The 24845-nt window shown below is 39.8% G+C and overlaps 1 protein-coding gene across 6 annotated transcripts in view; it reads right to left on the bottom strand.

The window, feature by feature from the left end:
* Nucleotides 1–943: 943 nt before the first annotated feature.
* itpk1a (inositol-tetrakisphosphate 1-kinase a) overlaps nucleotides 944–24845 on the bottom strand; it is a 63171-nt gene continuing 39269 nt past the window's right edge. For all 6 annotated transcript variants that reach the window (XM_090243106.1, XM_090243107.1, XM_021612219.3 and 3 more), the window contains 7 exons: nucleotides 24509–24626; nucleotides 14031–14129; nucleotides 13848–13879; nucleotides 12847–13012; nucleotides 10603–10670; nucleotides 10116–10278; nucleotides 944–5979 (listed from right to left, as the gene is read on the bottom strand). In XM_090243106.1, the coding sequence (XP_090099232.1) occupies nucleotides 5687–5979; nucleotides 10116–10278; nucleotides 10603–10670; nucleotides 12847–13012; nucleotides 13848–13879; nucleotides 14031–14129; nucleotides 24509–24626 (939 nt within the window). In that variant the 3' untranslated portion in view covers nucleotides 944–5686. The remainder of the gene's footprint in view (nucleotides 5980–10115; nucleotides 10279–10602; nucleotides 10671–12846; nucleotides 13013–13847; nucleotides 13880–14030; nucleotides 14130–24508; nucleotides 24627–24845) is intronic.

The raw sequence follows: 24845 nt of genomic DNA, 5'->3' as shown, positions 1-24845 counted from the left end.
GGGGACAAAGACAGTACTTTTTGGAGAAATGTCCTCTGGTCTGATGAAACAAAAATAGAACGGTTAGCCCATAATGACCATCATTATGTTTGGAGGGAAAAGGGGGAGGCTTGCAAGCCGAAGAACACCATCCCAAATTTGAAGCATGGGGTGGCAGCGCTTTGCTGCAGGAGGGACTGGTGCACTTCACAAAATAGATTGGCATCAAGAGGATGGAAAATTATGTGGATATATTGAAGAAACATCAAGACATAAGTCAGGAAGTTAAAACTTGGTTGCAAATGGGTCTTCCAAATGGACAATGACCCCAAGCATACTTCCAAAGTTGTGGCAAAATGGCTTAAAGACAACAAAGTCAACGTATTGGAGTGGCCATTACAAAGCCCTGACCTGAATCCTAGAGAAAATTTGTGGGCAAACCTGAAAAAGCATGTGCGAGGAAGGAGGCCTACGAACCTGACTCAGTTACACCATCTCTGTCAGGGGGAAATGGGCCAAAATTCACCAAACTTATTGTGGGAAGCTTGTGGATGGCTACCCAAAACGTTTGACCCAAGTTAAACAATTTGAAGGCAATACCACAAAATACTACTTGAGTGTATGTAAACATCTGACCCACTGGGAATGTGATGAAAGAAATAAAAGCTGAAATAAAATCACTACTATTCTGACATTTCACATTCTTAAAATAACGTGGTGATCCTGGCTGACCTAAAACAGGGAATTTTTACAAGGATTAAATGTCAGGAATTATGAAAAACTGAGTTTAAATATATTTGGCTAAGGTGTATGTAAATGTCCGACGTCAACTGTACCCTAATACATTAGGTCCCATTTCTATACCACCACCAATTATGGCTGGGGAGAATCAAAAGTAGTATTGTGGAAAGTTGTTCCCCTTGCAACACATCTCACCAAACCATTAAAGACTTTCTGGTGTACATTTATTTGTCTTCCTTGTTTATTATCTCCATTTTTGTATAAATATGTCCATATTGACCATTTATACAACATACACATTTTGTTCAATAGCATACATCAGGAAAATGGTTACAAACAGTAATCTCACATTTTAAGTTGGAACTTTTAATTTCCCCATATTGATCTTTACTTGGTTCTTCTTTGATAAATGTAAGTCCCCAAAGCTAATTTAGCAAATTTGTTATAAAAATCTAGAGAAATTGATCTATGCTGCACTCACAGCATTTTAACAGGTAATAAAACAGCAAGGCCTAGAGTCAATCAAATCAGCCATAACCGGCAAGCTGCATAGCATATCGTTGTTTTTGTTTAGGTGGTGTCACAGTGTAACAGTGTTGGAGGTGTCAAATCCGTGGCCACACACATCCCACAGAGTTAGAAGTTCAGAATGAGAAAGTGTAGGCTATATAGAAATAATGAGTCAAATTTAAAATCATTCAACAAAATAATGATTTAATTCAGCCTAATCGAGGTGTAGATTACAACACACAAACCCGTGGAAAAATTTAACATGGCTGCATGGGATTACTACAAATGGGAGAAGGAGTATCCAAAAGCAATGTCCACGATCTGTATAACGCTGGGAGCAGCTTGTCGATTTGACAGCACCAACGCGGTTACACATCCAACTTCGCCTAAACAAAAACAATTAAGGCGGCCCTGATTAAATCTAGCCCTAAGTAGTTGACATTTATTCTGGATTTTACAGAGTAGTATACTAATTGTGTTCTGTCCTGAAAGATAAACAATATACACAGAGTATACAATACATTAAGAACAACTGCTCTTTACATGACAGACTGACCAGGTGAAAGCTATGATCTCTTATTGATGTTAGGATGTTAGGATTTTCACCCCTTATTGAAGTTCAGATTTTCAAGCCTTGAGACAAGGATTAAGTGCCTTTGAACGGTGTATGGTAGGTGCCAGGCACACCGGTCTGCGTTGAGAACTGCAAAGCTGCTGGGTTTATCACTCAACAGTTTCCCATGTGTATGAAGAATGGTCCACCACCTAAAAGACATCCAGCCAAGTTGACAACTGTGGGAAGTACGAGTCAACATTGACACCTTGTAGAGTCCATGTCCCCGTCAAATTAGGCTGTTCTGAGGGCAAGAGGGGAACTCAATATTAGGTGTTCTTAATGTTTTGTGCATTCAATGTATATTCACAATATACTATAGAATAAATTATCATATACGCATCTCAAAGATCAGACTGACACACACAAAATTAAATGAAGGCTGCTGGGTCCCCTTGCCCTCCCCTACAGGAGAGCATGACCATGTCGGCTCAGTAGGAACCTATAGACACATTTGACAAAGTCCTTGATATGACAGAGATCCAATAGCAGGGATGGGATCACAGTAAACCAGTGGATCAAAACAAACAAATTGGAATCACTGAATTCATAAAATAAAAAAAATCTTCCTTCTCAGCACTAAAGGAAATGTTTGTGCTTGCGAGCCTGTCTTAAAGTCCTGCTCCAGTCTTTTCATCTCATTGAACACCTGATTTATTTAGGCACATCTCAAGGTGATCCAGGTACGATTATGACGTGACACAAGTGGGATGGTACAATGACATCAGACCACCTCCTTGAAGTTTACAGTTGTCTAAAAAACATTTTGCTCACAACATTTTTACGCTTAAGTGGGTGTACATTACTTGGGCTATTGCTTCTCAACAGGAAAAGTTCAAATATCACTGGAAGGACATCTTTATAGTATTTATGGTTGTGAAATAAATGATTGTAGTGATAGTGACTGAAGTGGTAATGGTAGTGACTGGTTATAGTTGAAAAGCCGGTAGATGGAAAGACTGATTGGACAGCCTGAACAAGTTGGTTTGGATGGTTCAAGAGTTACTATTACTGTTGGTGGGTTATTAAATGCCAAATTGACATTTTTGAATTGCTATAGTTTAAACAAATTCTGAAAATGTCAGTTTTAAATGTTGTTTGTAGCGGAAATGGTTAAAGAGCAGTAGCATTTACAATGTCTACCACTGTGTTCTCATTGTTGGCATTGAATCCATGCATTTATGCACATTTTAGCAAAGTGAAATAGTTTATAAAACCTGAAATGTTTTAAAGTTGGTCTTGTAGCATAATTGGCCAAGGACCATTTTGAATAGCTAACACTATATTCCTATGGTTCTCATTGAAACCCATGTTGAATGTGTGCTCATTTTAAATGGTTCTAGGTCAAAAAGTATAAATAGTATAACAAATCTGAATGCAAGCAATGTAGGTCGGGTCAGTCTGAACATCAAAGTTGGTTTGGTGTTGATAGCTTAAAAACAGCGAAAGCGATGAGTCTAGAATATTGACGCCTCGACCATCTTTTTGCCATTGAAATGCATTGTAGATCATTTTAAATATTGTTGTAGTTCAAAAGTATAAAATGCTATCAAAAAGATTCTCAAACAAGGTAATTTGAGTTAGTCTGCACATTTGGAAGTTGGTTTAGTGTGAATAGCTTAAATCATTTAAGCACTATATTGAGGGGAATAAATAGAATAACTTGAAAAGGGACATTTACTGAAGTAAACCTGGTGTGCTTGCTAATATTGAATACTTATGGTTGTGAAATAGTTGTATTAATGGCAGTAGTAGGGTTTTAGTAATAATTAGTAATAGGCTGTGTTAGTTTTAGTGACTTATTTTGGGGTGAAAGTTGTGGTAGTGATTTCAGTTAAGAATGTTGAAGCCCACATTCAACCATTGAAATGGATGGGGATACAACAAGCGTTATAGTTTATGAGGTAGGAATGGTAGCAAAAAGCTCTGTTGAAGCCATTTAAGTTGAGTCAGTCGGCATTTGTCAACATTGGGGTGGTGGTTGTAGCTGAAACGGATCAAGAGCAGTGGTGAAGCAACATTTTGCCTTTGAAGCAAATAAAAAAAAATGGTTATAGTTTAAAAAGTATAAAAAGCATAAAATAAAATAGACAAGCAATCTACATTGAGTCAGCATGTACAAGTCAAGGTTGGTTTGGTGTTTGTAGCTTTAACGGTTCAAGAGCAATTGCGAATCCAAATACTTCCCAGGGGTGGTCAGGCATGGAGATGGGTGGGCAGGCATGGAGATGGGTGGGCAGGCATGGAGATGGGTGGGCAGGCATGGAGATGGGTGGGCAGGCATGGAGATGGGTGGGCATGAGGATAGGGACAACCAAGGGGTTTTGGGTATTCGGCTTCACTTTGTATAAAATGTATGCTTTAAAATAAAATAAAAACTTCCCATTCAAGCCTATGGAGCTTTTACGCACATGTAAAACAGTTATAGTTCAAAAATAATAAATGGTATCAAAAAAACGTTTACAAGCAACCTATTCCAGACCAGTCTGCACGTTTTAAAGTCATAATAGCATTTCTAGTTTAAGTGGTGGAAGACTAGTTACGACCGGAATTCCATTGAAATGCATTGGGATTTATGCAAATACGATTGTAGTGTGAAAAGTATTCGTAGTATTAAATGGTATACTTTCCTTTTCAAGCAACCTGAGCAGTGGCTGTCTGGACTTTTTAAAGTTTGTTTTGGTGTAGGTACAGTTTTGGCACTAAAGGTTCCAGGGGAATAATAAGTATGAACAGCTCCTAAAGTTGTTTTGCTTTAAGCAAGCACACTTAAGGAATCCAGAGTGGTCTTGCCTTCTGCAAGCACACTAATATTAAGAATATGTAAGACATCTTGTGGTCTTGCTCTCAGCAAGTACATTAATTTGTAACTACCAAAATAATGGAAACACTTGAGTAAATGAGGGATACAAAGTATATTGAAAGCAAGTGTTTCCACACAGGCGTGGTTCCTGAGTTAATTATTTAATTAACATCCCATCCTGTTTAGGGTCATGTATAAAAATACTGGGTAGGCCATTATTTTGGCTACCCTGGCTATGGCCCCATAGGATGACAATGCCCCCATCCACAGGGCACGAGTGGTCACTGAATGGTTTGATGAGCATAACATTGATCTAAATCATATGCCATGGCCATCTCAGTCAACAGATCTCAACCCAATTGAACACTTATGGGATATTCTGTAGTGGCGCCTGAGAGCGTTTTCCACCACCAATAAAACACCAAATGATGGAGTTACAGACACGTGAAGAATCTATGCCAGGGCTTTCCAACCCTGTTCCCATACAGCTACCTTCCTGTTGTAACTAACCTGATTCAGTTTATTATCCAGCTAATTACTAGAAATAGGTGTGCTAGATTAGGGTTGGAGAGAACCTACAGGACGGTAGCTCTCCAGGAACAGGGGTGGAGAACCCTGATCTATGCCAAGATGCATTGAAGCTTTTCTGACATTTTGGACCCCATACAGTGGGGTCCAAAATGATTGACACCCTTGAAAAATATAAGCAAAAATTACAACAAAAATAAAGAGCTCTATTTTCATGCATTTCCAAAAGTGTAAGTGCCTGGAGTTCGCTAAATGGCATTGGCACTTGGATTGAAACCGGTGCTATGGTCAGATTACATTTAAAAAGATAACTTAAACACTTTTTCTGATCAACTGTATAATAGAACACAAAAATGGAGCATACAATGTAGCTCAGTAATTTAATTATTTATTTGATCGTCATTTTCTTCTCATCTTTATCAAGGGTGTCAATTTCGGACCCCACTGTATATATCTATATCTATATCTATATTACATACAACATCTTGTTCTTCACTACTAGGGGCTGGGCATTATTGCGAGGAGGCTTTGGTGGGGATGGCAGACGCACAATGTTGTTGGAAGTTGGCCGAAACTTCAGAGTCGCACCCCAGTCCTTGATTGCCTCCCCTCTTGACGCAGTCTCCCTCTACGATCCAGGTGTTGGCCTCGTTTCCCAGGAGCATGCAGGGTTTCCCACAGTCGGCCAGGGCTGCGGCGGGGAGCTGTCCCCCGACCACGCTGGTCCTCTCAAAGGCCCGCTCCTGGAGAACACTTGTGAGATGACTCAGTAGGTCGTCAAAGAACTCCGGGACTCCCTCATAACCTGAATAATAGAAAAGTTCATTTTTAGAGAAATATCATTAAATAATGATTTGTTTTTTAAAAGATGGGCAGCAGATTTACATGTTTCATAAAAGTGCACACAAGATGCATACAAATACAGGCATTCACAAAATATATCACAACAACAAACTTAACTATGTAGAAAGGTAACTGTACAAGAATGTGACTTGCTTCAAGCTCTATAAAAGTATTTCTGTGGTAGTTGAAGACGTTTAAAACCTATTACTTAAGTGAAGCAGTGAAATGTATTTGAAGTTAAATATATAAAAGATCTGGTCTGATTACTTTGATAGTCTACTACATCAACCCTTATTACTTTGGAGTTTGGTAGTAGTAGACAACTCAACCAGACATAAATCAAAACAAGATTTTGAAATGACATCTGTGCCCAGTGGGAAGTTGCCCAGAAGTGCTAGTAGCAGTACATTGCAGTAATAATACATGTTTTAGATAGGTAGGCCATGGTTTAGCTATTGTTGTTCGACTAGTGAGTGTTGGGTTTGTTATATTGGGTTAGTTTAGTGTATTGGGTTGAGCTGTGCGCAATGAGATTGAGGCTGTAACCTCATAAATAGCTTGGATTTTGTACATTTTAAATTGCATATTCAACAACTTACAAAATAATTGAAGCTAAAGATGGGATTTTATTTTAGGAATACGGCCTGTTTTTCTTTAAGCCAGGAGGTGGCTGGAATCAGCTACATTTATGCCTATACTAGACTATGGTGATATTTTATATAGGAATGCTTCCTCAGTGTTTGAGATCAATTGACACCCTTTACCATGGAGCATTGAGATTTCTTTAAAACTGCAAAACCCTTACGCACCACTGCACTTTATATACCAGGGTTGGCTGGCCTTCTCTAGTCACTCATAGGCTCAGTCACTGGTATACTTTCATTTTTTTAACTACCATTTTATTTGTCCAGTTTAATTATTCAGAAATGTGCTGGGTACGCTCTTCGTTTGCAGGACTTTATCCTGCTAACTGTTCCAAGGGGCTTTTATGTACTCTGCGCCATCGGCTTGGAACGCCTTACAAGATAGTTAAACTGGAAAAACTTGTCCCGGTTGGTGTTTTTAAATCATTGAAGGACTTTGAGGCTGATTCCTTAACTCGTCAATGTTTTTAATTAGCTGTTTTAGGATTTCGTTATACTCCTGTGATTTATGGTTTTTACTAGATTACTTTTTCAATGTTGTCTGTCAAATTGTGTAATGACTTGGTGCTGCCTATCTTTGCCAGAACGCTCTTGAAAAAGAGATCTCAAATCTTAAATGAGCCCTTCCTGGTTAAGGTTAAATAAACTAATAAATCGTGCTTCCCCAGTGCTATAATTTGATTGGTAGAAGATTTCTGTTCTGATTTCAGATTTGAAAAGCAGAGAAGATTTCATACACTCTAGGATTTTGTCCAAGTTGTTGGGAAAGTGGTACAAATGTCAGTTTAGATAAGTTTAGATAAAAAGGTAGTTTGTGGTTACTAGAAGAAGTGTATCGTTTGATTGGTAGAAGATAATTATATTCCAATTTCAGATTTGAATAGCAGAGACTTTGACCAAGATTACATACGCTCGAAGTTTGTCTAACTTGTTGGAAAATGTCAGTTGGTTCAAAAGGTTGAGAAAGTTGATGCCGATACATTTAAACTAATGGCATGTCAAAGGGTGAAATTGTCATATGGTGCAACCGCCTGACTTTGAATTTGAACAAAAGGGTTGAAAAATTGGTATAAGAATGCAGTGAATATTTAACTTCGGCATACCCTTGTAAATGTATGTGATGATATAATAAAATAGAGCTAGGAAGTAATAATTCACTTTTAAATACTTCAACACATTTGAAAAACACTATCATCATATGGTGCAACCAACATTAAAAAGGCTATTTTTCACTACAAATACATTTTTCCTCCATGTGTCTTTATACAACAAAGTCTATACTGTAGTGGACCCTCCAATTCAGAAAGATAAATCAAATTTCCCACAAATCTATCCTCTGTCATGATGGGATCATTTTCAATGTCATATGGTACAACCACTGAATATACAAGCTTTTAAAAAAAACGTTGCATCCTGACCAAAGCTCTAAATTGTAATGTGTAAAAAAAAAATTAGGAGCACAATAACATTTAGGGGCGCTAGAAAAAACAATTTTCCTCTAATCGACTGAGATATAGCCTATGAGCATATTCGAGTTACCGTACTCTGAAGCACATGTTGTGCCCTAGAAACCCTGTAAAAACATGCGTTTAAAAAAAAAGTAAAAATACCTGTCATTGAAATGACAAAGTCATTTGTGGAATATTAGGCTGCTACATAGGATAGCATTAGCCTTCAGGTTATTTTACCCCGACGCCCAGAAGAGCCATGTGGCTGGATCAACCGCTTAGCTAGCACAGGCGAAGCAAACGCAAGCTAAACTAGGCAAAGGGGATAGCCAGCAGTATTACCGTGTGGCAGGTAGAAACACATGGTTAGCTTGCTTTGCAGTGAGCCAGCCGAGATGGCTAGCCCATAATGCAAGGCTTGGGCTGAGTCACACTAGCTAGCTAACCCGAGGGGTGACCAAGAGGTAGAATACATTTCTACACCAGTAATACCACAATACCGTGAGGAGGATTGCATGGTTAGTTTGCCTTGCCGCAAGCCAGCAGAGCTAGCTTAAATGAAAACTTAACACAAAACAATTTTAGTCTATTGTTGATATAGTCCATTGTTGATATAGTCCCACATTTTTTGCATGCCAGCAATTAAGTTGTACAACTTTCAAAATACTGAAATCTGGCCCGTATGATGCATTTTCGCATCATATGATGCTGCGTTTTGATGATACATGTTAGTTACCATGTACCTGCCAAACAAATACTTAGCATGTGGTTATATACAGCATACCTTAAGATCTGCTTAATGACTTCAATAGCTTTCAAAGCCTGCCCTCTGGAATTAAAGGGGCAATCAGAGATTGGTGAAAAACCAGATATGAGTTTGATCTCATGAATGAGCAATCATTGCATCCACAGCTCAGTCTATGAATCTGAGAGTGGTTGTGTTTCACTAGCTGCAGACAAGCTGTCGACCACCAGAAAAAGTGGCGTGGGGTATGCTTTTTTGTTGTTGTTTGAATCCAAGTGTTCCTTTTAAAACCTTGTGTCATACAATTTCAGATAACATGGTGTAACTTCTATTATCCATTACCAAATGCTTCCAGTTAGAGCAATACTGCCCCCCACTAAAGACAAAATTATTTGAATGTTTTTTTGTGTACATCTTTTTTTAATTTTTTTTTTTTAAATAGGACATTCATTTTAAGAAGTTCCCCAAAAAAGTGTTACCAAGTGAGAACCACAATGTGTCTGCTTGCAAGATATCATTAATTTGCATTTCTCAATGTGAATGCATCTGAAATGGTCAGTAAATTATGAAAATATATTTTGAGAGACATTTACAGGAAATAATAAATATAGCAAATTATAGGACATTTTCACAGGACTAAACATGGGGATCTTGTTTAATAAAGAAATAAACTAATTATATTTTAAACAATCTTTAGTTCAAACACTAAACATATACTTGAATGTTAATTCATTACCTTATTTTTTTCACTCTTGAAAAACATTTGTCAAATCCCTGGTAGAAAATATTTATTCTAAGTTGTTGGGAAAGTGGTAAAAGTAGGTGATGTGTCAAAATATATATATATATATTTTTTACAGTGACTAGACATTTGGAAGTCATGGGAGTTTAACAATGGGAGTTTAATAGCTTCAATATTATCCAAATAGTATGCAAACACACTGGTCCTGACCAGTCCACACGTTTTAAAGTTTAAATGGCGTTTCTAGCTTAAGCTGTGTAAGAGAATAACTACATGTATAATAAGTCAGTGTGGCTGCTGTCACAAGACGTTAACAAAAAAACTAAGATGTTTAGGTTTGGCATATGAGAGTTTAACTTTTCAGTTGATTAATTCTCTTCATTTAAAAATGGTAGAACTTAACTTTAATGGACAACAACCGCTTCATACGCCATCTGATTTTTGAACACCATAGCTGCAGCTTGAAGTAGGTCCATTGAATGACACCACCGCCACTGCACCACTGAGAATGGCACGTACCTGGAAATGCGTTGATGTCAATGACTGCATGCTGCCCTGTCTGGTTGCTGATGATTATGTCGATGCCAAACAGGGACACATCCAGTGCCCGCCGCAGACACCTGGAGATCTCCCTGATGACATCGTCGATAGGCACCCTGGACACCCCCTCCACATTGTCCCTCTACACACCATCCAGACAAATAGAAAGATGGACGGAAAGACAGACACATAGTAAAGAGGGGAAGTTGACAAGATCAATTCTGGTTATGCTGTTAGTACCAACACAAATTGCAAGGCTACACTAGAGGAAGAGCGAGAGGTGGACAGACGGTCAGGTCTGTGAATGCCGTTGTACCAATTAAGAGTCACTTGAAAAAAAATGAATATATAGCAAGGCCCTGACAAAGCAAGAACAAAACTATTTAAAAAAATATTGCCCATATTTTGTCAATCAAAACGGCTGTGCACATTTTCAGAATAGGCTTTGGTCTGAGCTTTCACTTACAGAATTCAGGTCGGAAGCACACTCTGGCTTGGACACATCGTGACTGTGGAAAAAAATGGGTTTTCTCTCTGGAAAACAGAAACCAGGCAGGTGACTAGGTTTGTAAAGAACAGACACTAATGAAGTCACAGAATAGCCACATTAAATTAAAGTTGCTACATGTAACATTTTAGCCACACATTCAATTTCTTCAGTTAAGGGCATTGCTAAGTAACACCTAAAATGACTTAGTTCTGCTTTTTACCTGATCATAATCCCCAAAATATCAGTTGCAAGAACGGGAAGAAGTTTTGTATTGCTAATGTTTTTGCTACAGTAATCCTCGTAAATGAGAACCAACTGTAATTCAGTAAGTTGCGTATACACACACACACCAGATGTATCGTCTAGTTGCCAAATTGTTAATTTGCAGTAAAAATGCTAATTGCCGTGTCACACTGTATTCTAAAAAGTATGTTTCAACTCCTGTGGATTTATATTCCTTTGATACTACTGGTATGCAATTGACAGTTGAGGCGAGTTGCAGGTGGAAATGTTACATATTACAGTTTCCCAATGTGGACATTGCTAAAAGTACACATTTTACCTCTAATGCCAATTTCTGATAGAGTAGAAAATAAAAAATGTCTACTAAAATGACTAGCTCTCTCAATTAAAAATACAATGTCCTGTCAGTCTTCAAGGCTTGAAGACCAACACACCTGAGTCAACTACTCAAGAGCTATTGGTGGTCCACTAAAGTTTCAGTTCATTTCCAACTTCCATAAGGAAGCGGTTTTCAAATCTCTCCTTGGGGACCCCCCAGACAAGTCTCAATTTTGTTACAGCCCTGAACTAATTCAGGTAACTGATTTACCAAATCAAGGTCCTGATAATTAGTTAACAAGTTAAATAATTCAAATACATGGAATGGCTGGGGGTCCCCGAGGAGAGATTTGAAAACCCCTGCCCTAGGCTGTTGTTGTAAACTGCAAAAAAAAAGAAAAAAAGAGGGATATTAACTCTTTAAAGCAGGATGTTTTTTGTGTGTCAGTTTAGCATTAGCACAGCAGGGGGCAGAAATGTCCATGCAGATTCAACTAAAAGTCTGATCCACTCTGATGACTGTACTCCTGTGAGTGACTCACATGCTAATGAATACAATTGAACCTATACACAAACACGGGATGGGCACAAACATTGACACAAAGCAGGGAATTGTTTGGGAATGCATCAGCGGTGCTTTGCGTCAAACGGAGCAACTCGGAAATCCCATTAACGGTCATTTAACTTGGCATGTGGCACCATGCCGTGCTTAAACAGAGGACATGTTTATAAACGGTGGTAAATCAAGTGTCTTTATAAGGTAATGTGCCAGTTTACAGCGGTCTCTAAGAAACGGGGCAATTCTGAAGTGGCACCTACTCCCTATATAGTGCACTGACTCTGGTTAAAAGTAATGCATGAGAATAGGGTGCTATTTCAGATGCAAACTTCGATAAGCTGGTGAGGGGACGTAGCGTCCACTTCAACTCGGACACCATCTGTGCTTTTAACACTTCTCTAATCAAAAACGCACAATTGAAACCTACTCTATACTCTGACATTTGAAATGGGACACGCTCAAGTTGGGTTAGAATAGGGCAGGGTTGGGCTAAATGGATCTGCTATGAGTTCAGGTAAGGGGGCTTGAGTAGACTTAGTATCTGGCTTGGGCAGTCTATATACAGTCTACTGGGGTATTTCAAAACAGCGACAGTATGATTTTCAATAACGTAAAACAAACAAAAAACGTTTCTTAAGTATAACTATAAAAAATCTAAGATGTGTCAAATAAATTATATGCAGCTCAGGGCTCCAGCTATGCATTTAGTTAGCTAACTTGCAAGCCTAGTGGCTCGATGTCAAGCTCAGCAGAGGTATTCAATCCCCTTCTGGATCAAGATCCCTGTTGCCTAAATTGTTTTTGTGGTTTTTGTTGTTGAAATAGCACCCCTTGTGTGCACATTTAGTAATACCGTATACCCCAGAAACGGTATGAAAATCTGGGTACCGCCCAACCCTATGGCCTAATACAAAAAAAAATAGCCCTAACTCCTACTTCATGTCGATTTGAAAAGATTGAATAGGTATAAGAAACATGGGAATAGGGTGAAATGTTCATGTTTACTTCAATACCATTTTAGTGTATAGGAGGCATGGGCTGTGTGTTGTAAGCTGTTGGGAATGAGTACATCTTGAAGCTGGGAATTGGGTATATCTGACCTGCAGGTCCAGAAGGGAAGTTTCTGATAGAAGGCCTCTCCACCACGTAGTAGGCCTCTCCCACCACATACACCTTGTAGAGTACAGCATCATGGTTAATGAAGTTCTGGATCACACACGGGGGCTTAACATCCTTCAGGTCCTCCTCACTGAAGATGATGGCCATCTATTGGGGGGGGGGGGGGGGGGGGGGGGATAACATGCAAGACTCGTGCATCTGTTCATTCAACATCATCTATCCTCCCTTGTTATCCCTCTGTCAGTTCAGTGATGGGTAGAATCTACTGTCTGACCTCATTCAGCTGTACTCAAATTGTATTTGTCTTCTCTGAAATACATTGATTTTGATTGAGCCATATCTGGAGTGCCAGATGAGTGAGATTAGCACTTTTGGGACTATTCCATTAGTTTATTGCACCAGCCAAGTTAAATGATTTGAAAGATCCTCAAAAACCAAATATAATAAACATGTTTGTGCAATAACTCAAAATGTTCTGCCATGTTCTCAATAAAATTATCAGCGCCGCAGCTTCCCCACCAGATAGAGGACACTAATACCCCATATCCTTTTTGGTGTTTTGTGATTTCCTTTCTGGTAGAAATCTACACAAAAAAAGGTGTGGACAATCCAATGTCTAGTGATTCTTTTACAATCCACACATATTCTGAACCACTATTCTATCACACGCAGTTTAACAGAATAGCCTGTCAACCCAACCTATTTTTATGACCAAGGCGAGTCTGAGTACACAATGACAAAAGCACATGACTACCTCATTGTAGGCTTACTCAGACCCAACTCGTAATGCCATCACTCATTAGTGACATTATGGTCTTGAATTTCCCTTTAGGTCAATATTGCTAAAAGCTTTCACAAGAGTAGGTAGTGACTGTGAGGGAGTTAACATAAGGACAGGATGAATGAAGTCAGGGTTGGGGCAAATTTAATTTAAGTCAATGCAGGCATAAATGGGATATTGTAATATAAAATAAAATCTTACCTCATGGGAGTTGGAGTTTGGAGTTTTACAAACTGTGGAGGTGAAAAGATTAGGACGTCATTCTATTCAGTCAAGCAAAGTTCTGAAAATTAAGCTAGACTTGAATCTTTTTAGAAGAGACCCTGTAGAAGTCTCCAGAAATGTTCTGGTAACCAAACATGTAGAGAATGTGATCTTACGTACTGAAAGGGAAGGTAATGCCATGTTTCTGGATGTGTTTGAGAGTGTCGGTTCCACACTCACTCCTTAGAACCATGAAGGGAGGAGAGCAGATCCTTTCATCTAGAGGAAAGAGGGAGAGGAAGATCTTGTTATTCTATCCTTGCCATCACTATACTGTTTACTATAATCATGCTTATTTGTATAAATTCCTTAATAATGTAAGTACGTGGAAAAGGAAGGAGATTTTTTAATTTTTTAAGTGTGTGTGTAAATACGACTACATACCCGAGCGTCATAAAATCATAAACTTAGGGGGAGTGAAACTAAGTTGAAAATAAGTCTTAAAATCAGTTTGAGAAGATGTAACAATCCTTTGCTGTGCTATGCGTTTAACCATGTGCTTGTCTGTTGGAGTAGAGACTGCGTGAAAACGATTACTTTAAATCACACTAAAAAGGTCAACTGCTACAGCTCTCTCCAATATCTCATCTTCCTTCCAAGGTCTCAAGGGAGCCGTTCAGCTGTGATGGCTTCTAGTCCCGCCGTCGTTGGTGCAGCTGTTTCTAGCAGAGCACGCAAAAGGTCTGCTTGCTTTGCAACATTTTCAATCTTTCTTTGTGGTTTGTCTAACCGGTCTCTATGTCTCCATCAACCCTTTCATTCTCAGTTGATGTTGTAATCTCTCCTCTTCCTCCATACCTTTCTCCCCAGTCCCTCCCACTCTCCCCACATAACTTTTCCTTTATCTCTTTCTCTCGCCCTCTCATTATGCTCCTCTGGGCGTCATCTAGGCATCCAGTGGTATGTTTATATTTACTCACTGTGACCCTCGGCCTCCGTTTCAGTATGTGTTTTTATAAGCCAGGGACAGACAGTGGGGCACCTCTTAGCAAGGACGCCATGACTACAAGCCTTGTCACCCTGCCATACAAAGACCCCAAGACATACGAGGGCCTTGGGGCATAGAGCCTTCACAAACACAAGCCTCATTCACATTACCTATAAGCACTCCGATCATTGCGCCGGATGTCATGCCTTTCAAATGGGGACATCCACAAAGGATTGGAAAAGCAACGCCCCCTTGCGGTTGAAGGCTCCTTTGCAAGACAGACGCCACATACTTTGACATTTTTCTAACTTTGCATCATCTTCAGTCCAGTCAGAGTCTGACAAAGAACAGGAAGTTACCAAACCACCAGATTAACATATGGTTTTCGGTGATGGCTTTATGGGATAGCTAGCAACTTGCAAACAATTAACCATTCCTATAAGTGAGTACAATTTTAAATCATAACGTTAATTACACATTGGCTGTCGTGCCAATTATATGACTAGCCTCGTGTAAGTTTGTGCAGGTAATGACTATTTTTAATTGGAGGTCGCTAGCTACAATGGCATCTTCAACCTAGTTAGCTAGCAGCGCAAGCTAGCTTGACTTGCTATAAAGTTCGAGAAAGAAGTTTTCAAAAAAACAAAACAAAAAAAACGTTTTATTTTCACTGGAAACAATATATTTATCATGTCTTGATTGAAAAAGGTCATATTTTGCAATCTCCCAAAATAAATGCAAATCTCTGACGAGAGACCGGCTCTTCTTCATCCTGCGTTACAAACATTACACTTATCCGTAAAGATTACGTACGGCTTAATTAAATATGTCATGATGGAAACGGGGCAACAGATGCAACACTATGCAGACAGACACAGAAAGATTGCACTCTGTCATTGAGATAGATATCCAGCTGTGTCTTGCTAGCCGTCACTCAAAAGGCAAGGGGCTGAAGCACATTGGCTAAAACTCAAATTGTTAGGGGACTGTACCATGTGGAATAAATGTAGGGGAAATGGTGCCACACAGCTTCCAGAAAACAGTTACTTTCAAACTAGGGATTTCTTGGCTAACTGAGGTAGCTAAAACAGTCAATTCTGCTCGTAGATCATAGTAGTCGCCAAAGTACCGGAGAATGTCTTTAAAGGGGTTCATGTAAGAGGATAGTCTTCCATCCTCACAATCCACAAGGTTCCCAATTAAATCGACCATTGCAGGATTAAGTGCTCCATCTTGAAAACTTGACTGCTGACATTTTGGCACAACAGTGGACATATTCTTTGCACACTTTGAGCATTTAATTGAGCCTGCCCGGAGTATCATTGGCGGGTTTAACAACCAAATATCCTTCAAGTCCACTTGACATGTAAAGCCTGACTCCGGATTGAATTTTAGAAATATAAGGCAACATTTATATGATCCCCTTTCAAATAGCCCCTTATTTACATGTATACCCATTATACATATAACTGGCAAATTGGGAAGCGTGGGGTGTGTTAAACCATGGGGCTGTTTGCATTTCAAATTAGGGAAGTGTTACACAATGGATGTGTTAATTAATGTACCTGCAAAAAAAGCAGATAACCATTCACACAGACCCAAAACCTGGTCTGTGAAAATGCAGGAATCATGACTAGGTATTGGTGGGTTTTAATTGAACATGTTTTGTACCCCCTAATAAAGAGCTCTATTTGTGTCTCATATGACCACATCACCCGGTTCCAATCCAAATGCCAATGCCGTTCAGCAAACTCCAGGCATTCACATTTGTCGGTTGCTCTCATAGGCTTTTTTTCTGACAACCCTTCCAAATAGCGTATTGGCATGGAGGTGGAGTGTAATTGTAGATTTGGAGACCCGAAGATGAGGCCAAGTTCTGAAATCCTCCAACTTTAGCTCCTGGATTTTTCTTTGCTTCCCAAACAATCTTCCTCACTGTGCGTGCGGACAAGATACACTTGCGTCCAATGCCAGGTAATTTTACCATTGATCCAGTGGTTTTAAACCTCTTAAATACTGCGCTAATACTGGTAAGTGTTATTTTATTTGGCAATTTTTGGGTACCCATTGCTTGATTTATAAAGGTCAACAACCATGTCACTTTTCGTTTGTGAGTTCTTTGCCTTTTCCCCAATGTGATGGATGACCAAAAGGATTTTACTTAAGTGTTACCTAATATCTATAGCCCAGTGAAACAAGAAACCATGGAATACCACAATACAGTTCCTTAAAATGAGAATATCTTCAAATAGCATTTGTATGCAAATGTAATTGTTTGATTTTATAAGAATCTTATAATTTTGACACCGACATGTAACTGCCAAACTAAAAGGAAACACTTGAGTAAATTTGGGGTACAAAGTATATTGAATCTATGCCAAGGCACATTGACGCTGTTCTGGCAACTCGTGGTGACCCAACACCCTATTAAGATATTATGTTGGGGTTTACTTTATTTTGACAGTTACCTGAATCTTTATTCTCTTAAAGGTATTACATGTTGTTTTACTAGATTACCTGTAGTTTTTCAGGTCTGTCTAATTGTGAAATGAAAAAAAATATATAGATGATTAAAATGAGCATACAATATAGCTTAGTATTTCTGTAGTCTTTTTTGCTCATATTTATCATCAAGGTTGGCAATACTTTTGGAGGGGACATACACAAAAAAAAAGCTGGTATGGTAAAATAGTCAGATTGTTCAAAGTGATGAGATATTAGCTTCAGATTGAGCTTTTTTTCTGAACCTGGAAATACGTACAAGCATTTCAGAGTGGCAGCTCGCTGTACCTCTGAAATACCCCCAGAGTTGCACATTTTTGTTCCAGCCCATCACAAACACACCTTTTTCAACTACTACTCGACTAATCATCAAGCTCTTACCTGAACCAGGTGTGTTAATACTGGGCAATGATAGGTGAGACGGTTAATATCACAAAACAAGGGCAGGGATTCAATGCTATAACCTACTCTTAAAAGGTCATTTACAGTTCAGCTAGTATGCGCGGTCTCCGTAAACGTCAAGGAAAATGCCTTTAAAAAAGGTGCATTGTCAGTTGTATAGTGACCTTCGATTGCACGCCTTCGATTGAATCCCGGCCAAGATCAAGGACTTAACCAGCTAACAGTTCTGCCCTAAAAAGCAAAAGACCAGTAACTGCACATTATTGAGATGCTTTATCAAGTGGAGAAGTGTTGGAGAATATGAGGGAGTTCGGTAACTGGAGAAAGTTTGTGAAACCAAGGGAAAAAAGCAGCCATCCAGAAGGCGATGTCAGTACATGTGCATCAAAGCTAGGACTGAGAAGACAGCTTCTATCTCAAGGCCATCACTGTTAAACAGCCACCACTAGCCGGCTTCTGCCCAGTACCCTTCCCTGAACTTAGTCACTGTCTAGCCAGCTACCACCCAGTTACTCTACTATGCACCTTAGAGACTGTTGCCCTATATACATAGTCATGGAACACTGGTTCCTTGAACGTTTACATACTGTTTAACCCACTTCATAAGTATATACACTGTATTCTAGTCAAAGCCTCATTTAACTATTGCTGTACATATACTATTCTTCAGATAGATATGGATATATGACATCTACATATTCTATACACAACACTATTTTCTACATTGAGGAATAATAGTGAACAAAACAAAACTATGAAATAACACATATGGAATCATGCAGTAACCCCTGCAAAAAGTGTCAAACAAATGTAAATACATTTAATATTCTTCAAAGTAGCCACCCTTGGCCAAGAGTGTGCAAAGATGTCAAGGCACTCTCAACCAGCTTCATGAGTTATTCACCTGGAATGCATTTTAATTAACAAGTGTGCCTTGTTAAACGTTAATTAGTGCAATTTCTTTCCTTCTTAATGCATTTGAACCAATCAGTTGTGTTGTGACAAGGGTGTTACACAAAAGATAGCCCAATTAGGTAAAAAGAGTCCATATAATGGCAAAAACAGCTCAAATAAGCAAAAAGAAACAACATTCCATCATTACTTTTGACATGGTCAGTCAACACGGAAAATTTCAAGAACTTTGAAAGTTTCTTCAACTGCAGTCGCAAAAACCATTAAGCGCTATGATGAAACTGGCTCTCACGAGGACCGCCAAAGGAAAGGAAGAGCCAGAGTTACCTCTGCTGCAGAGGATAAGTTCATTAGAGTTAACTGCGCTTCAGAGTTCAAGTAACAGACACTTCTCAACATCAACTGCTCAGGGGAAACTGCATGAGTCAGGCCTTCATGGTCGAATTGCAGCAAAGAAACCACCATTAAGAAGAGACTTGGTTGGGCCAAGAAACACGAGCAATGGACATTAGACCTGTGGAAATCTGTCCCAAACATTTAATATAGTAATTGTTTCAAAACATCTCATGTCACTGATGCATTGTGAAAGTTTTTTTATGAAGACATTGTCTGAACAGTGTTTTGGGCTTTCCCCCCCAGCACTGTCCCAGTCATATTCACGGAAGCAGGAAGAATTAAGTCCTCCACAATGGTATGGGGGCTTGCCTGTCCTAGCCACTCGGTAGCTCACCATAGAAGATGCTTCTAGCCCTTTCATATTAATGGTTTGATGAGTCCAAATTGAGATTTTTGGTTTCAACCACTGTCTTTTTGAGACTGAGAGTAGATGGTGACACTGTCAGTAATTTATTTAGAATTCAAGACACACTTTACCAGCATGGCTACCACAGCATTCTGCAGCGATACGCCTCCAACTGGTTTGCGCCTAGTGGGACTATCATTAGATTTTCAACAAGACAATGATTCAAAACACACCTCCAGGCTGTGTAAGGGCTATTTGACCAAGGAGAGTGATGGAGTGCTGCATCAGATGACCTGGCCTCCACAACCACCCGACCTCAACCCAATTGAGATGGTTTGGGAGGAGTTGGAAAGTATTCAGTTGCCTTGACTTTGTTACGTTACAGCCTTATTCTAAAATTGATTAAATTGTCCCTCCTCAATCTACACACAATACCCCATAAAAAAAAAGAAATTTACATAAGTATTCAGACCCTTACTCAGTACTTTGTTGAAACACCTTTGGCAGAGGTAACAGCCTTGAGTGTTCTAGGCTATGATGCTACAAGCTTGGCACACCTGTATTTGGGGACTTTCTCCCATACTTCTCCGCAGATCCTCTCAAGCTCTGTCAGGTTGGATTGGGAGCGTCGCTGCACAGCCATTTTCAGGTCTCTTCAGAGATGTTCGATCAGGTTCAAGTCCGGGCTCTGGCTGGGCCCCTCAAAGAAATTCAGAGACTTGTCCCGAAACCACTCCTTGGCTGTGTGCTTAGGGTCGTTGTTCTGTTGGAAGGTGAACCTTCACCCCAGTGAGGTCCTGAGCGCTCTGGAGCAGGTTTTCATCAAGGATCTCTGTATTTTGCTTTGTTCATCTTTCCCTCAATCATGACTAGTCTCCCAGTCCCTGCCACTGAAAAACCACCCCGCAGCATGATACTGCCATCCACCACCATGCTTCACCGTAGGGGTGGTGCCAGGTTTCCTCCAGACGTGATGCTTGGCATTCAGGCCAAAGAGTTCATCAGACCAGATAATCTTGTGTTTCTCATGTTTTTTGGTACCCTTCCCCAGATCTGTGCCTCGTCACAATCATGTCTCGGCTCTCTACGGACAACTCATTCGACCTCATAGCTTGGTTTTTGCTCTGACATGCACTGTCAACTGTGGGACCTTACATAGACAGGTGTGTGCCTTTACAAATCAATTGAAATTTGCCACAGGTGGAATCCAATCAAGTTGTAGAAGCATCAAAGATGACAGGATGCACCAGAGCTCAATTTCAAGTCTCATTGTAAAGGGTCAGAATACTTATGTGAATAAGGCAACTTATTTTTTATAAATGTGAAAACGTTTCTCAGAACCTGTTTTCGCTTTGACATTATGGGGTATTGTTTGTAGACTGATGAGGAAGGCTGTAACGTAACAAAATGGGAAGGGGTTTGAATACTTTGACATTGCTCATCCTAATATTTCTTAATTCCATTATTTTACTTCATAAAATGTGTGTGTATGGTTGCATGTTAGATATTACTGCACTGTTGGAGCTAGGATCGCAAGCATTTCGCTACACCCACAATAACATCTGCTAAATGTGTTTGCAACCAATGAAAGTTGATTTAACGGCACTAACATCAGCTACTGCTTTTTTACTTGGTTTCACCAAGCTAAGGGCTGCAGTTACTAACAGCCACAATCAAATAAGTACAGTCACTGGAAATATGTATGTGTATGTGTATATGTATGTATGTGTATTAAATCAAATCAAATTTTATTTGTCACATACACATGGTTAGCAGATGTTAATGCGAGTGTAGCGAAATGCTTGTGCTTCTACTTCCGACAATGCAGTAATAACCAACAAGTAATCTAGCTAACAATTCCAAAACTACTGTCTTATACACAGTGTAAGGGGATAAAGAATATGTACATAAAGATATATAAATGAGTGATGGTACAGAGCGGCATAGGCAAGATACAGTAGATTGTATTGAGTGCAGTATGAGATGATTATGTAAACAAAGTGGCATAGTTAGTGGCTAGTGATACATGTATTACATAAAGATGCAGTAGATGATATAGAGTACAGTATATACATATACATATGAGATGAATAATGTAGGGTATGTAAACATATTAGGTAGCATTGTTTAAAGTGGCTAGTGATATATTTTACATCATTTCCCATCAATTCCCATTATATTTTTAAAGTGGCTGGAGTTGAGATAGTGTGTTGGCAGCAGCCAGTCAATGTTAGTGGTGGCTGTTTAACAGTCTGATGGCCTTGAGATAGAAGCTGTTTTTCAGTCTCTCGGTCCCAGCTTTGATGCACCTGTACTGACCTCGCCTTCTGGATGATAGCGGGGTGAACAGGCAGTGGCTCGGGTGGTTGCTGTCCTTGATGATCTTTATGGCCTTCCTGTGACATCGGGGGGTGTAGGTGTCCTGGAGGGCAGGTAGTTTGCCCCCGGTGATGCGTTGTGCAGACCTCACTACCCTCTGGAGAGCCTTACTGTTGTGGGCGGAGCAGTTGCCGTACCAGGCGGTGATACAGCCCGACAGGATGCTCTCGATTGTGCATCTGTAGAAGTTTGTGAGTGCTTTTGGTGACAAGCCAAATTTCTTCAGCCTCCTGAGGTTGAAGAGGCGCTGCTGCGCCTTCTTCACGATGCTGTCTGTGGTTGGACCAATTCAGTTTGTCTGTGATGTGTACGCCGAGGAATTTAAAACTTACTACCCTCTCCACTACTGTTCCATCGATGTGGATAGGGGGGGGTGTTCCCTCTGCTGTTTCCTGAAGTCCACAATCTCCTTAGTTTTGTTGACGTTGAGTGTTAGGTTGAGGTTATTTTCCTGACACCACACTCCGTATGTATGTATGTATGTATGTATGTATGTATGTGTGTATGTGTGTATGTGTGTGTGTATGTGTGTGTGTGTGTTATTCCAGCCCAGCACTAACAAACCTTGATTGGATGACTGGCTCATGCATAGATCCTTTCATATTACTTCTACACTTCACTGTAAGTGTGATCTTAACCACCTTTTACCAGTAGCTTTTAGCCAAAATCTTTCAACCTCGATTGGATTTTGAGGATCCTTAAAGAGGTTTAATAAGAACAACTGGTTCCAGATCTGTTTGTATTTCATCCAACTCCTCAGACTATTAACATTCCATACATAGCTGGCGGTGATATTCCAAATCAATATTTCTTGAATGCTAAAACCCATGAAGGGATCAAAAAGTTGGCCCTTTGTAAGATGACCGGAAATCGTGTGGAAAGTAACATTTAAAGTTAGGCCTACCAGAGAAAAATGTAAAGAAAAAAAAAAAGAAAAGAAAAATAAGAGTCAACTTGGCGCTAAATAGACGATGTAATGCGCTGATATGACCTGGAGAATGTTAATTCTGTGCGTTGATAGGAGTCTAAAAGCCTTCAAGTGGCCTCTTACATAAAGCCACAGTTTAAGCGCGTGTTATCGGCTTTTTCCCAGGATCCTATTCTCTACAGTCTATACTGTTACCGGCTAATTGCCATGGAAGTGGTTGCCTGGGAGAAGGACAGCCACAGAAAACACTTCGCTCGCTGCGGAGGTATTTTTAAACAGAATTGTGGAGCTGGAGCCAAGACCCACGGTTCACCTCACACTACCCCAGGTCGAGTGCACTTGCTCTGGAAGTTCAGTCCTGGAGGTCAGCTGGATAGGGTAGTCACTAAGGGATAATTTTATTTGTAGGTATTAGGTAACTAAGTATTCAGTCGTCTATGTAGCTAGTTTCTCAAAAAAAGGTGCAATGAGCTATTTTGAATGCTTATACAGTAGCATGTTTTATAATTCATATTACCACAAGGCTTTATAAAAGCATCTACAAATCAAGTTGTTTTAATTAAAAACAGTATTTTAAATATTATTCAAGTAGTTGAGGGGAGAGTACAAACTAAATGACATGAATGAGTTTATTAAGTTAGACCCATAAACAAAATGTATCTTGCAAGTCGTGCCACTTGATGTAAAAGTACCAATAGATTCTGCCGAATTGACTGGTCAGAGTAAAACGCTCTCCCATCATTTAGAGGATAGATTGGTCACAGAAACTATCCTAATTTACTTATTAACTTATTATCTCCAAATAGGTACACATAGAAACTAGCCTTACTTCCATACGATAACCAGTGTTTGAATTGGGTTGGTGCAAACACCGATTGTTCTATTGTTTGAAGACCGGCAGCTCATAAAATATTCACTCTTAAATATGAACACGTACTGCAAAATTTAAATGGAGTACCAGCACCTAAAGTGAGCACAGAGTTGACAGACACCGTTTTCATTCAACTTCAAGCAGACTATAAAACACTGTCATGACAGAGCCTATGACTGCATACCAAATTGCACCATATTCCCTACATAATGCACTACTTTTGACCAGCACCCATAGGGCTCTGGTCCAAAGTAATACACCATGTAGGAAATAGGGTCTCATTTGGGATTCACACTATGTGCCTATGCAGCTTCGGCCTCTTCAACCCTGATCCCTTTTGTTTAGCTAGTTTGAGAATGCCCCATGGCGCAGGACAAAGGACGAGCCACTCTGCAGTTTTCATACACACTCCGTGAATAAACCCACCCTAAGCCACACATTTCCCTTGTGCAAAGCCCCAAAATGAAGCCTGCCTTTCGACATCCAGCCCAGGACAAAAGTCTTACGGAAAGTGCCGGGCTCATGTAGGTAGCCAGTAGCAACATGAACACAGGCCAGGGAGGGATTCCTGTATTTTGGAATTCCAGGCTTTCCCAACCCCAAAAGGGAAACAAAAATACATACACGCACAAACACAGATGGCATTGCTGGTTATAAGAAGGTGTGTTAGTCCCAGGCCAGAGGTAAACGGAGCAAGTGTATAACACACAGTATGTGAGTAACTGATTTGAATGTTACTTATGTCGATGCTATGACGTAAAACTCACAAAGGCTTAACAGAATGTCTAGGCAAGTGACTGTGTAGTGTTTTTGTTTTGGGATATGTGAATGCATGGCTGTGGATTTGTGATAGTTTGTGTGTGTGTGTGTGTGTGTGAGCGTGTATGCGTGTCAGTTTGTGTGTGTACTTTGGGTGGCAGTCCTGTCTCTATACCTTTCATGCAGTCTTCAAGCCTGCGGATGAGCTGGTAGGACTTGCAGCGGTCCAACAATGTCCTAATGGCCGGCAGCGGGTCCAGAACCACCATTTCAGGATGGGTGTCGATGTAATCCTGAAGACCGTCCCAAAACAACATCAGGTATGTATTCAATAGTGCACACCGCAGCAACACACTTTGCAACAAAGAAAACACCACAATGCCATGTTTATTAGGCACCAAAAACTGAGCGGGACTTCCTAGACTTGAACAATAAGAAACACACATTTTCATTTTCCATTGCAAATAGTTTTAAAATATTCTGCACCCTAATGTTAACATTTCTCAATTATA

The sequence above is a fragment of the Oncorhynchus mykiss genome, chromosome 8, assembly GCF_057628025.1.
Source record: "Oncorhynchus mykiss isolate SJ-2025 chromosome 8, ASM5762802v1, whole genome shotgun sequence".
In the NCBI taxonomy this organism is placed as follows: domain Eukaryota; kingdom Metazoa; phylum Chordata; class Actinopteri; order Salmoniformes; family Salmonidae; genus Oncorhynchus; species Oncorhynchus mykiss.
This window is presented reverse-complemented; position numbering and strand designations above follow the sequence as displayed.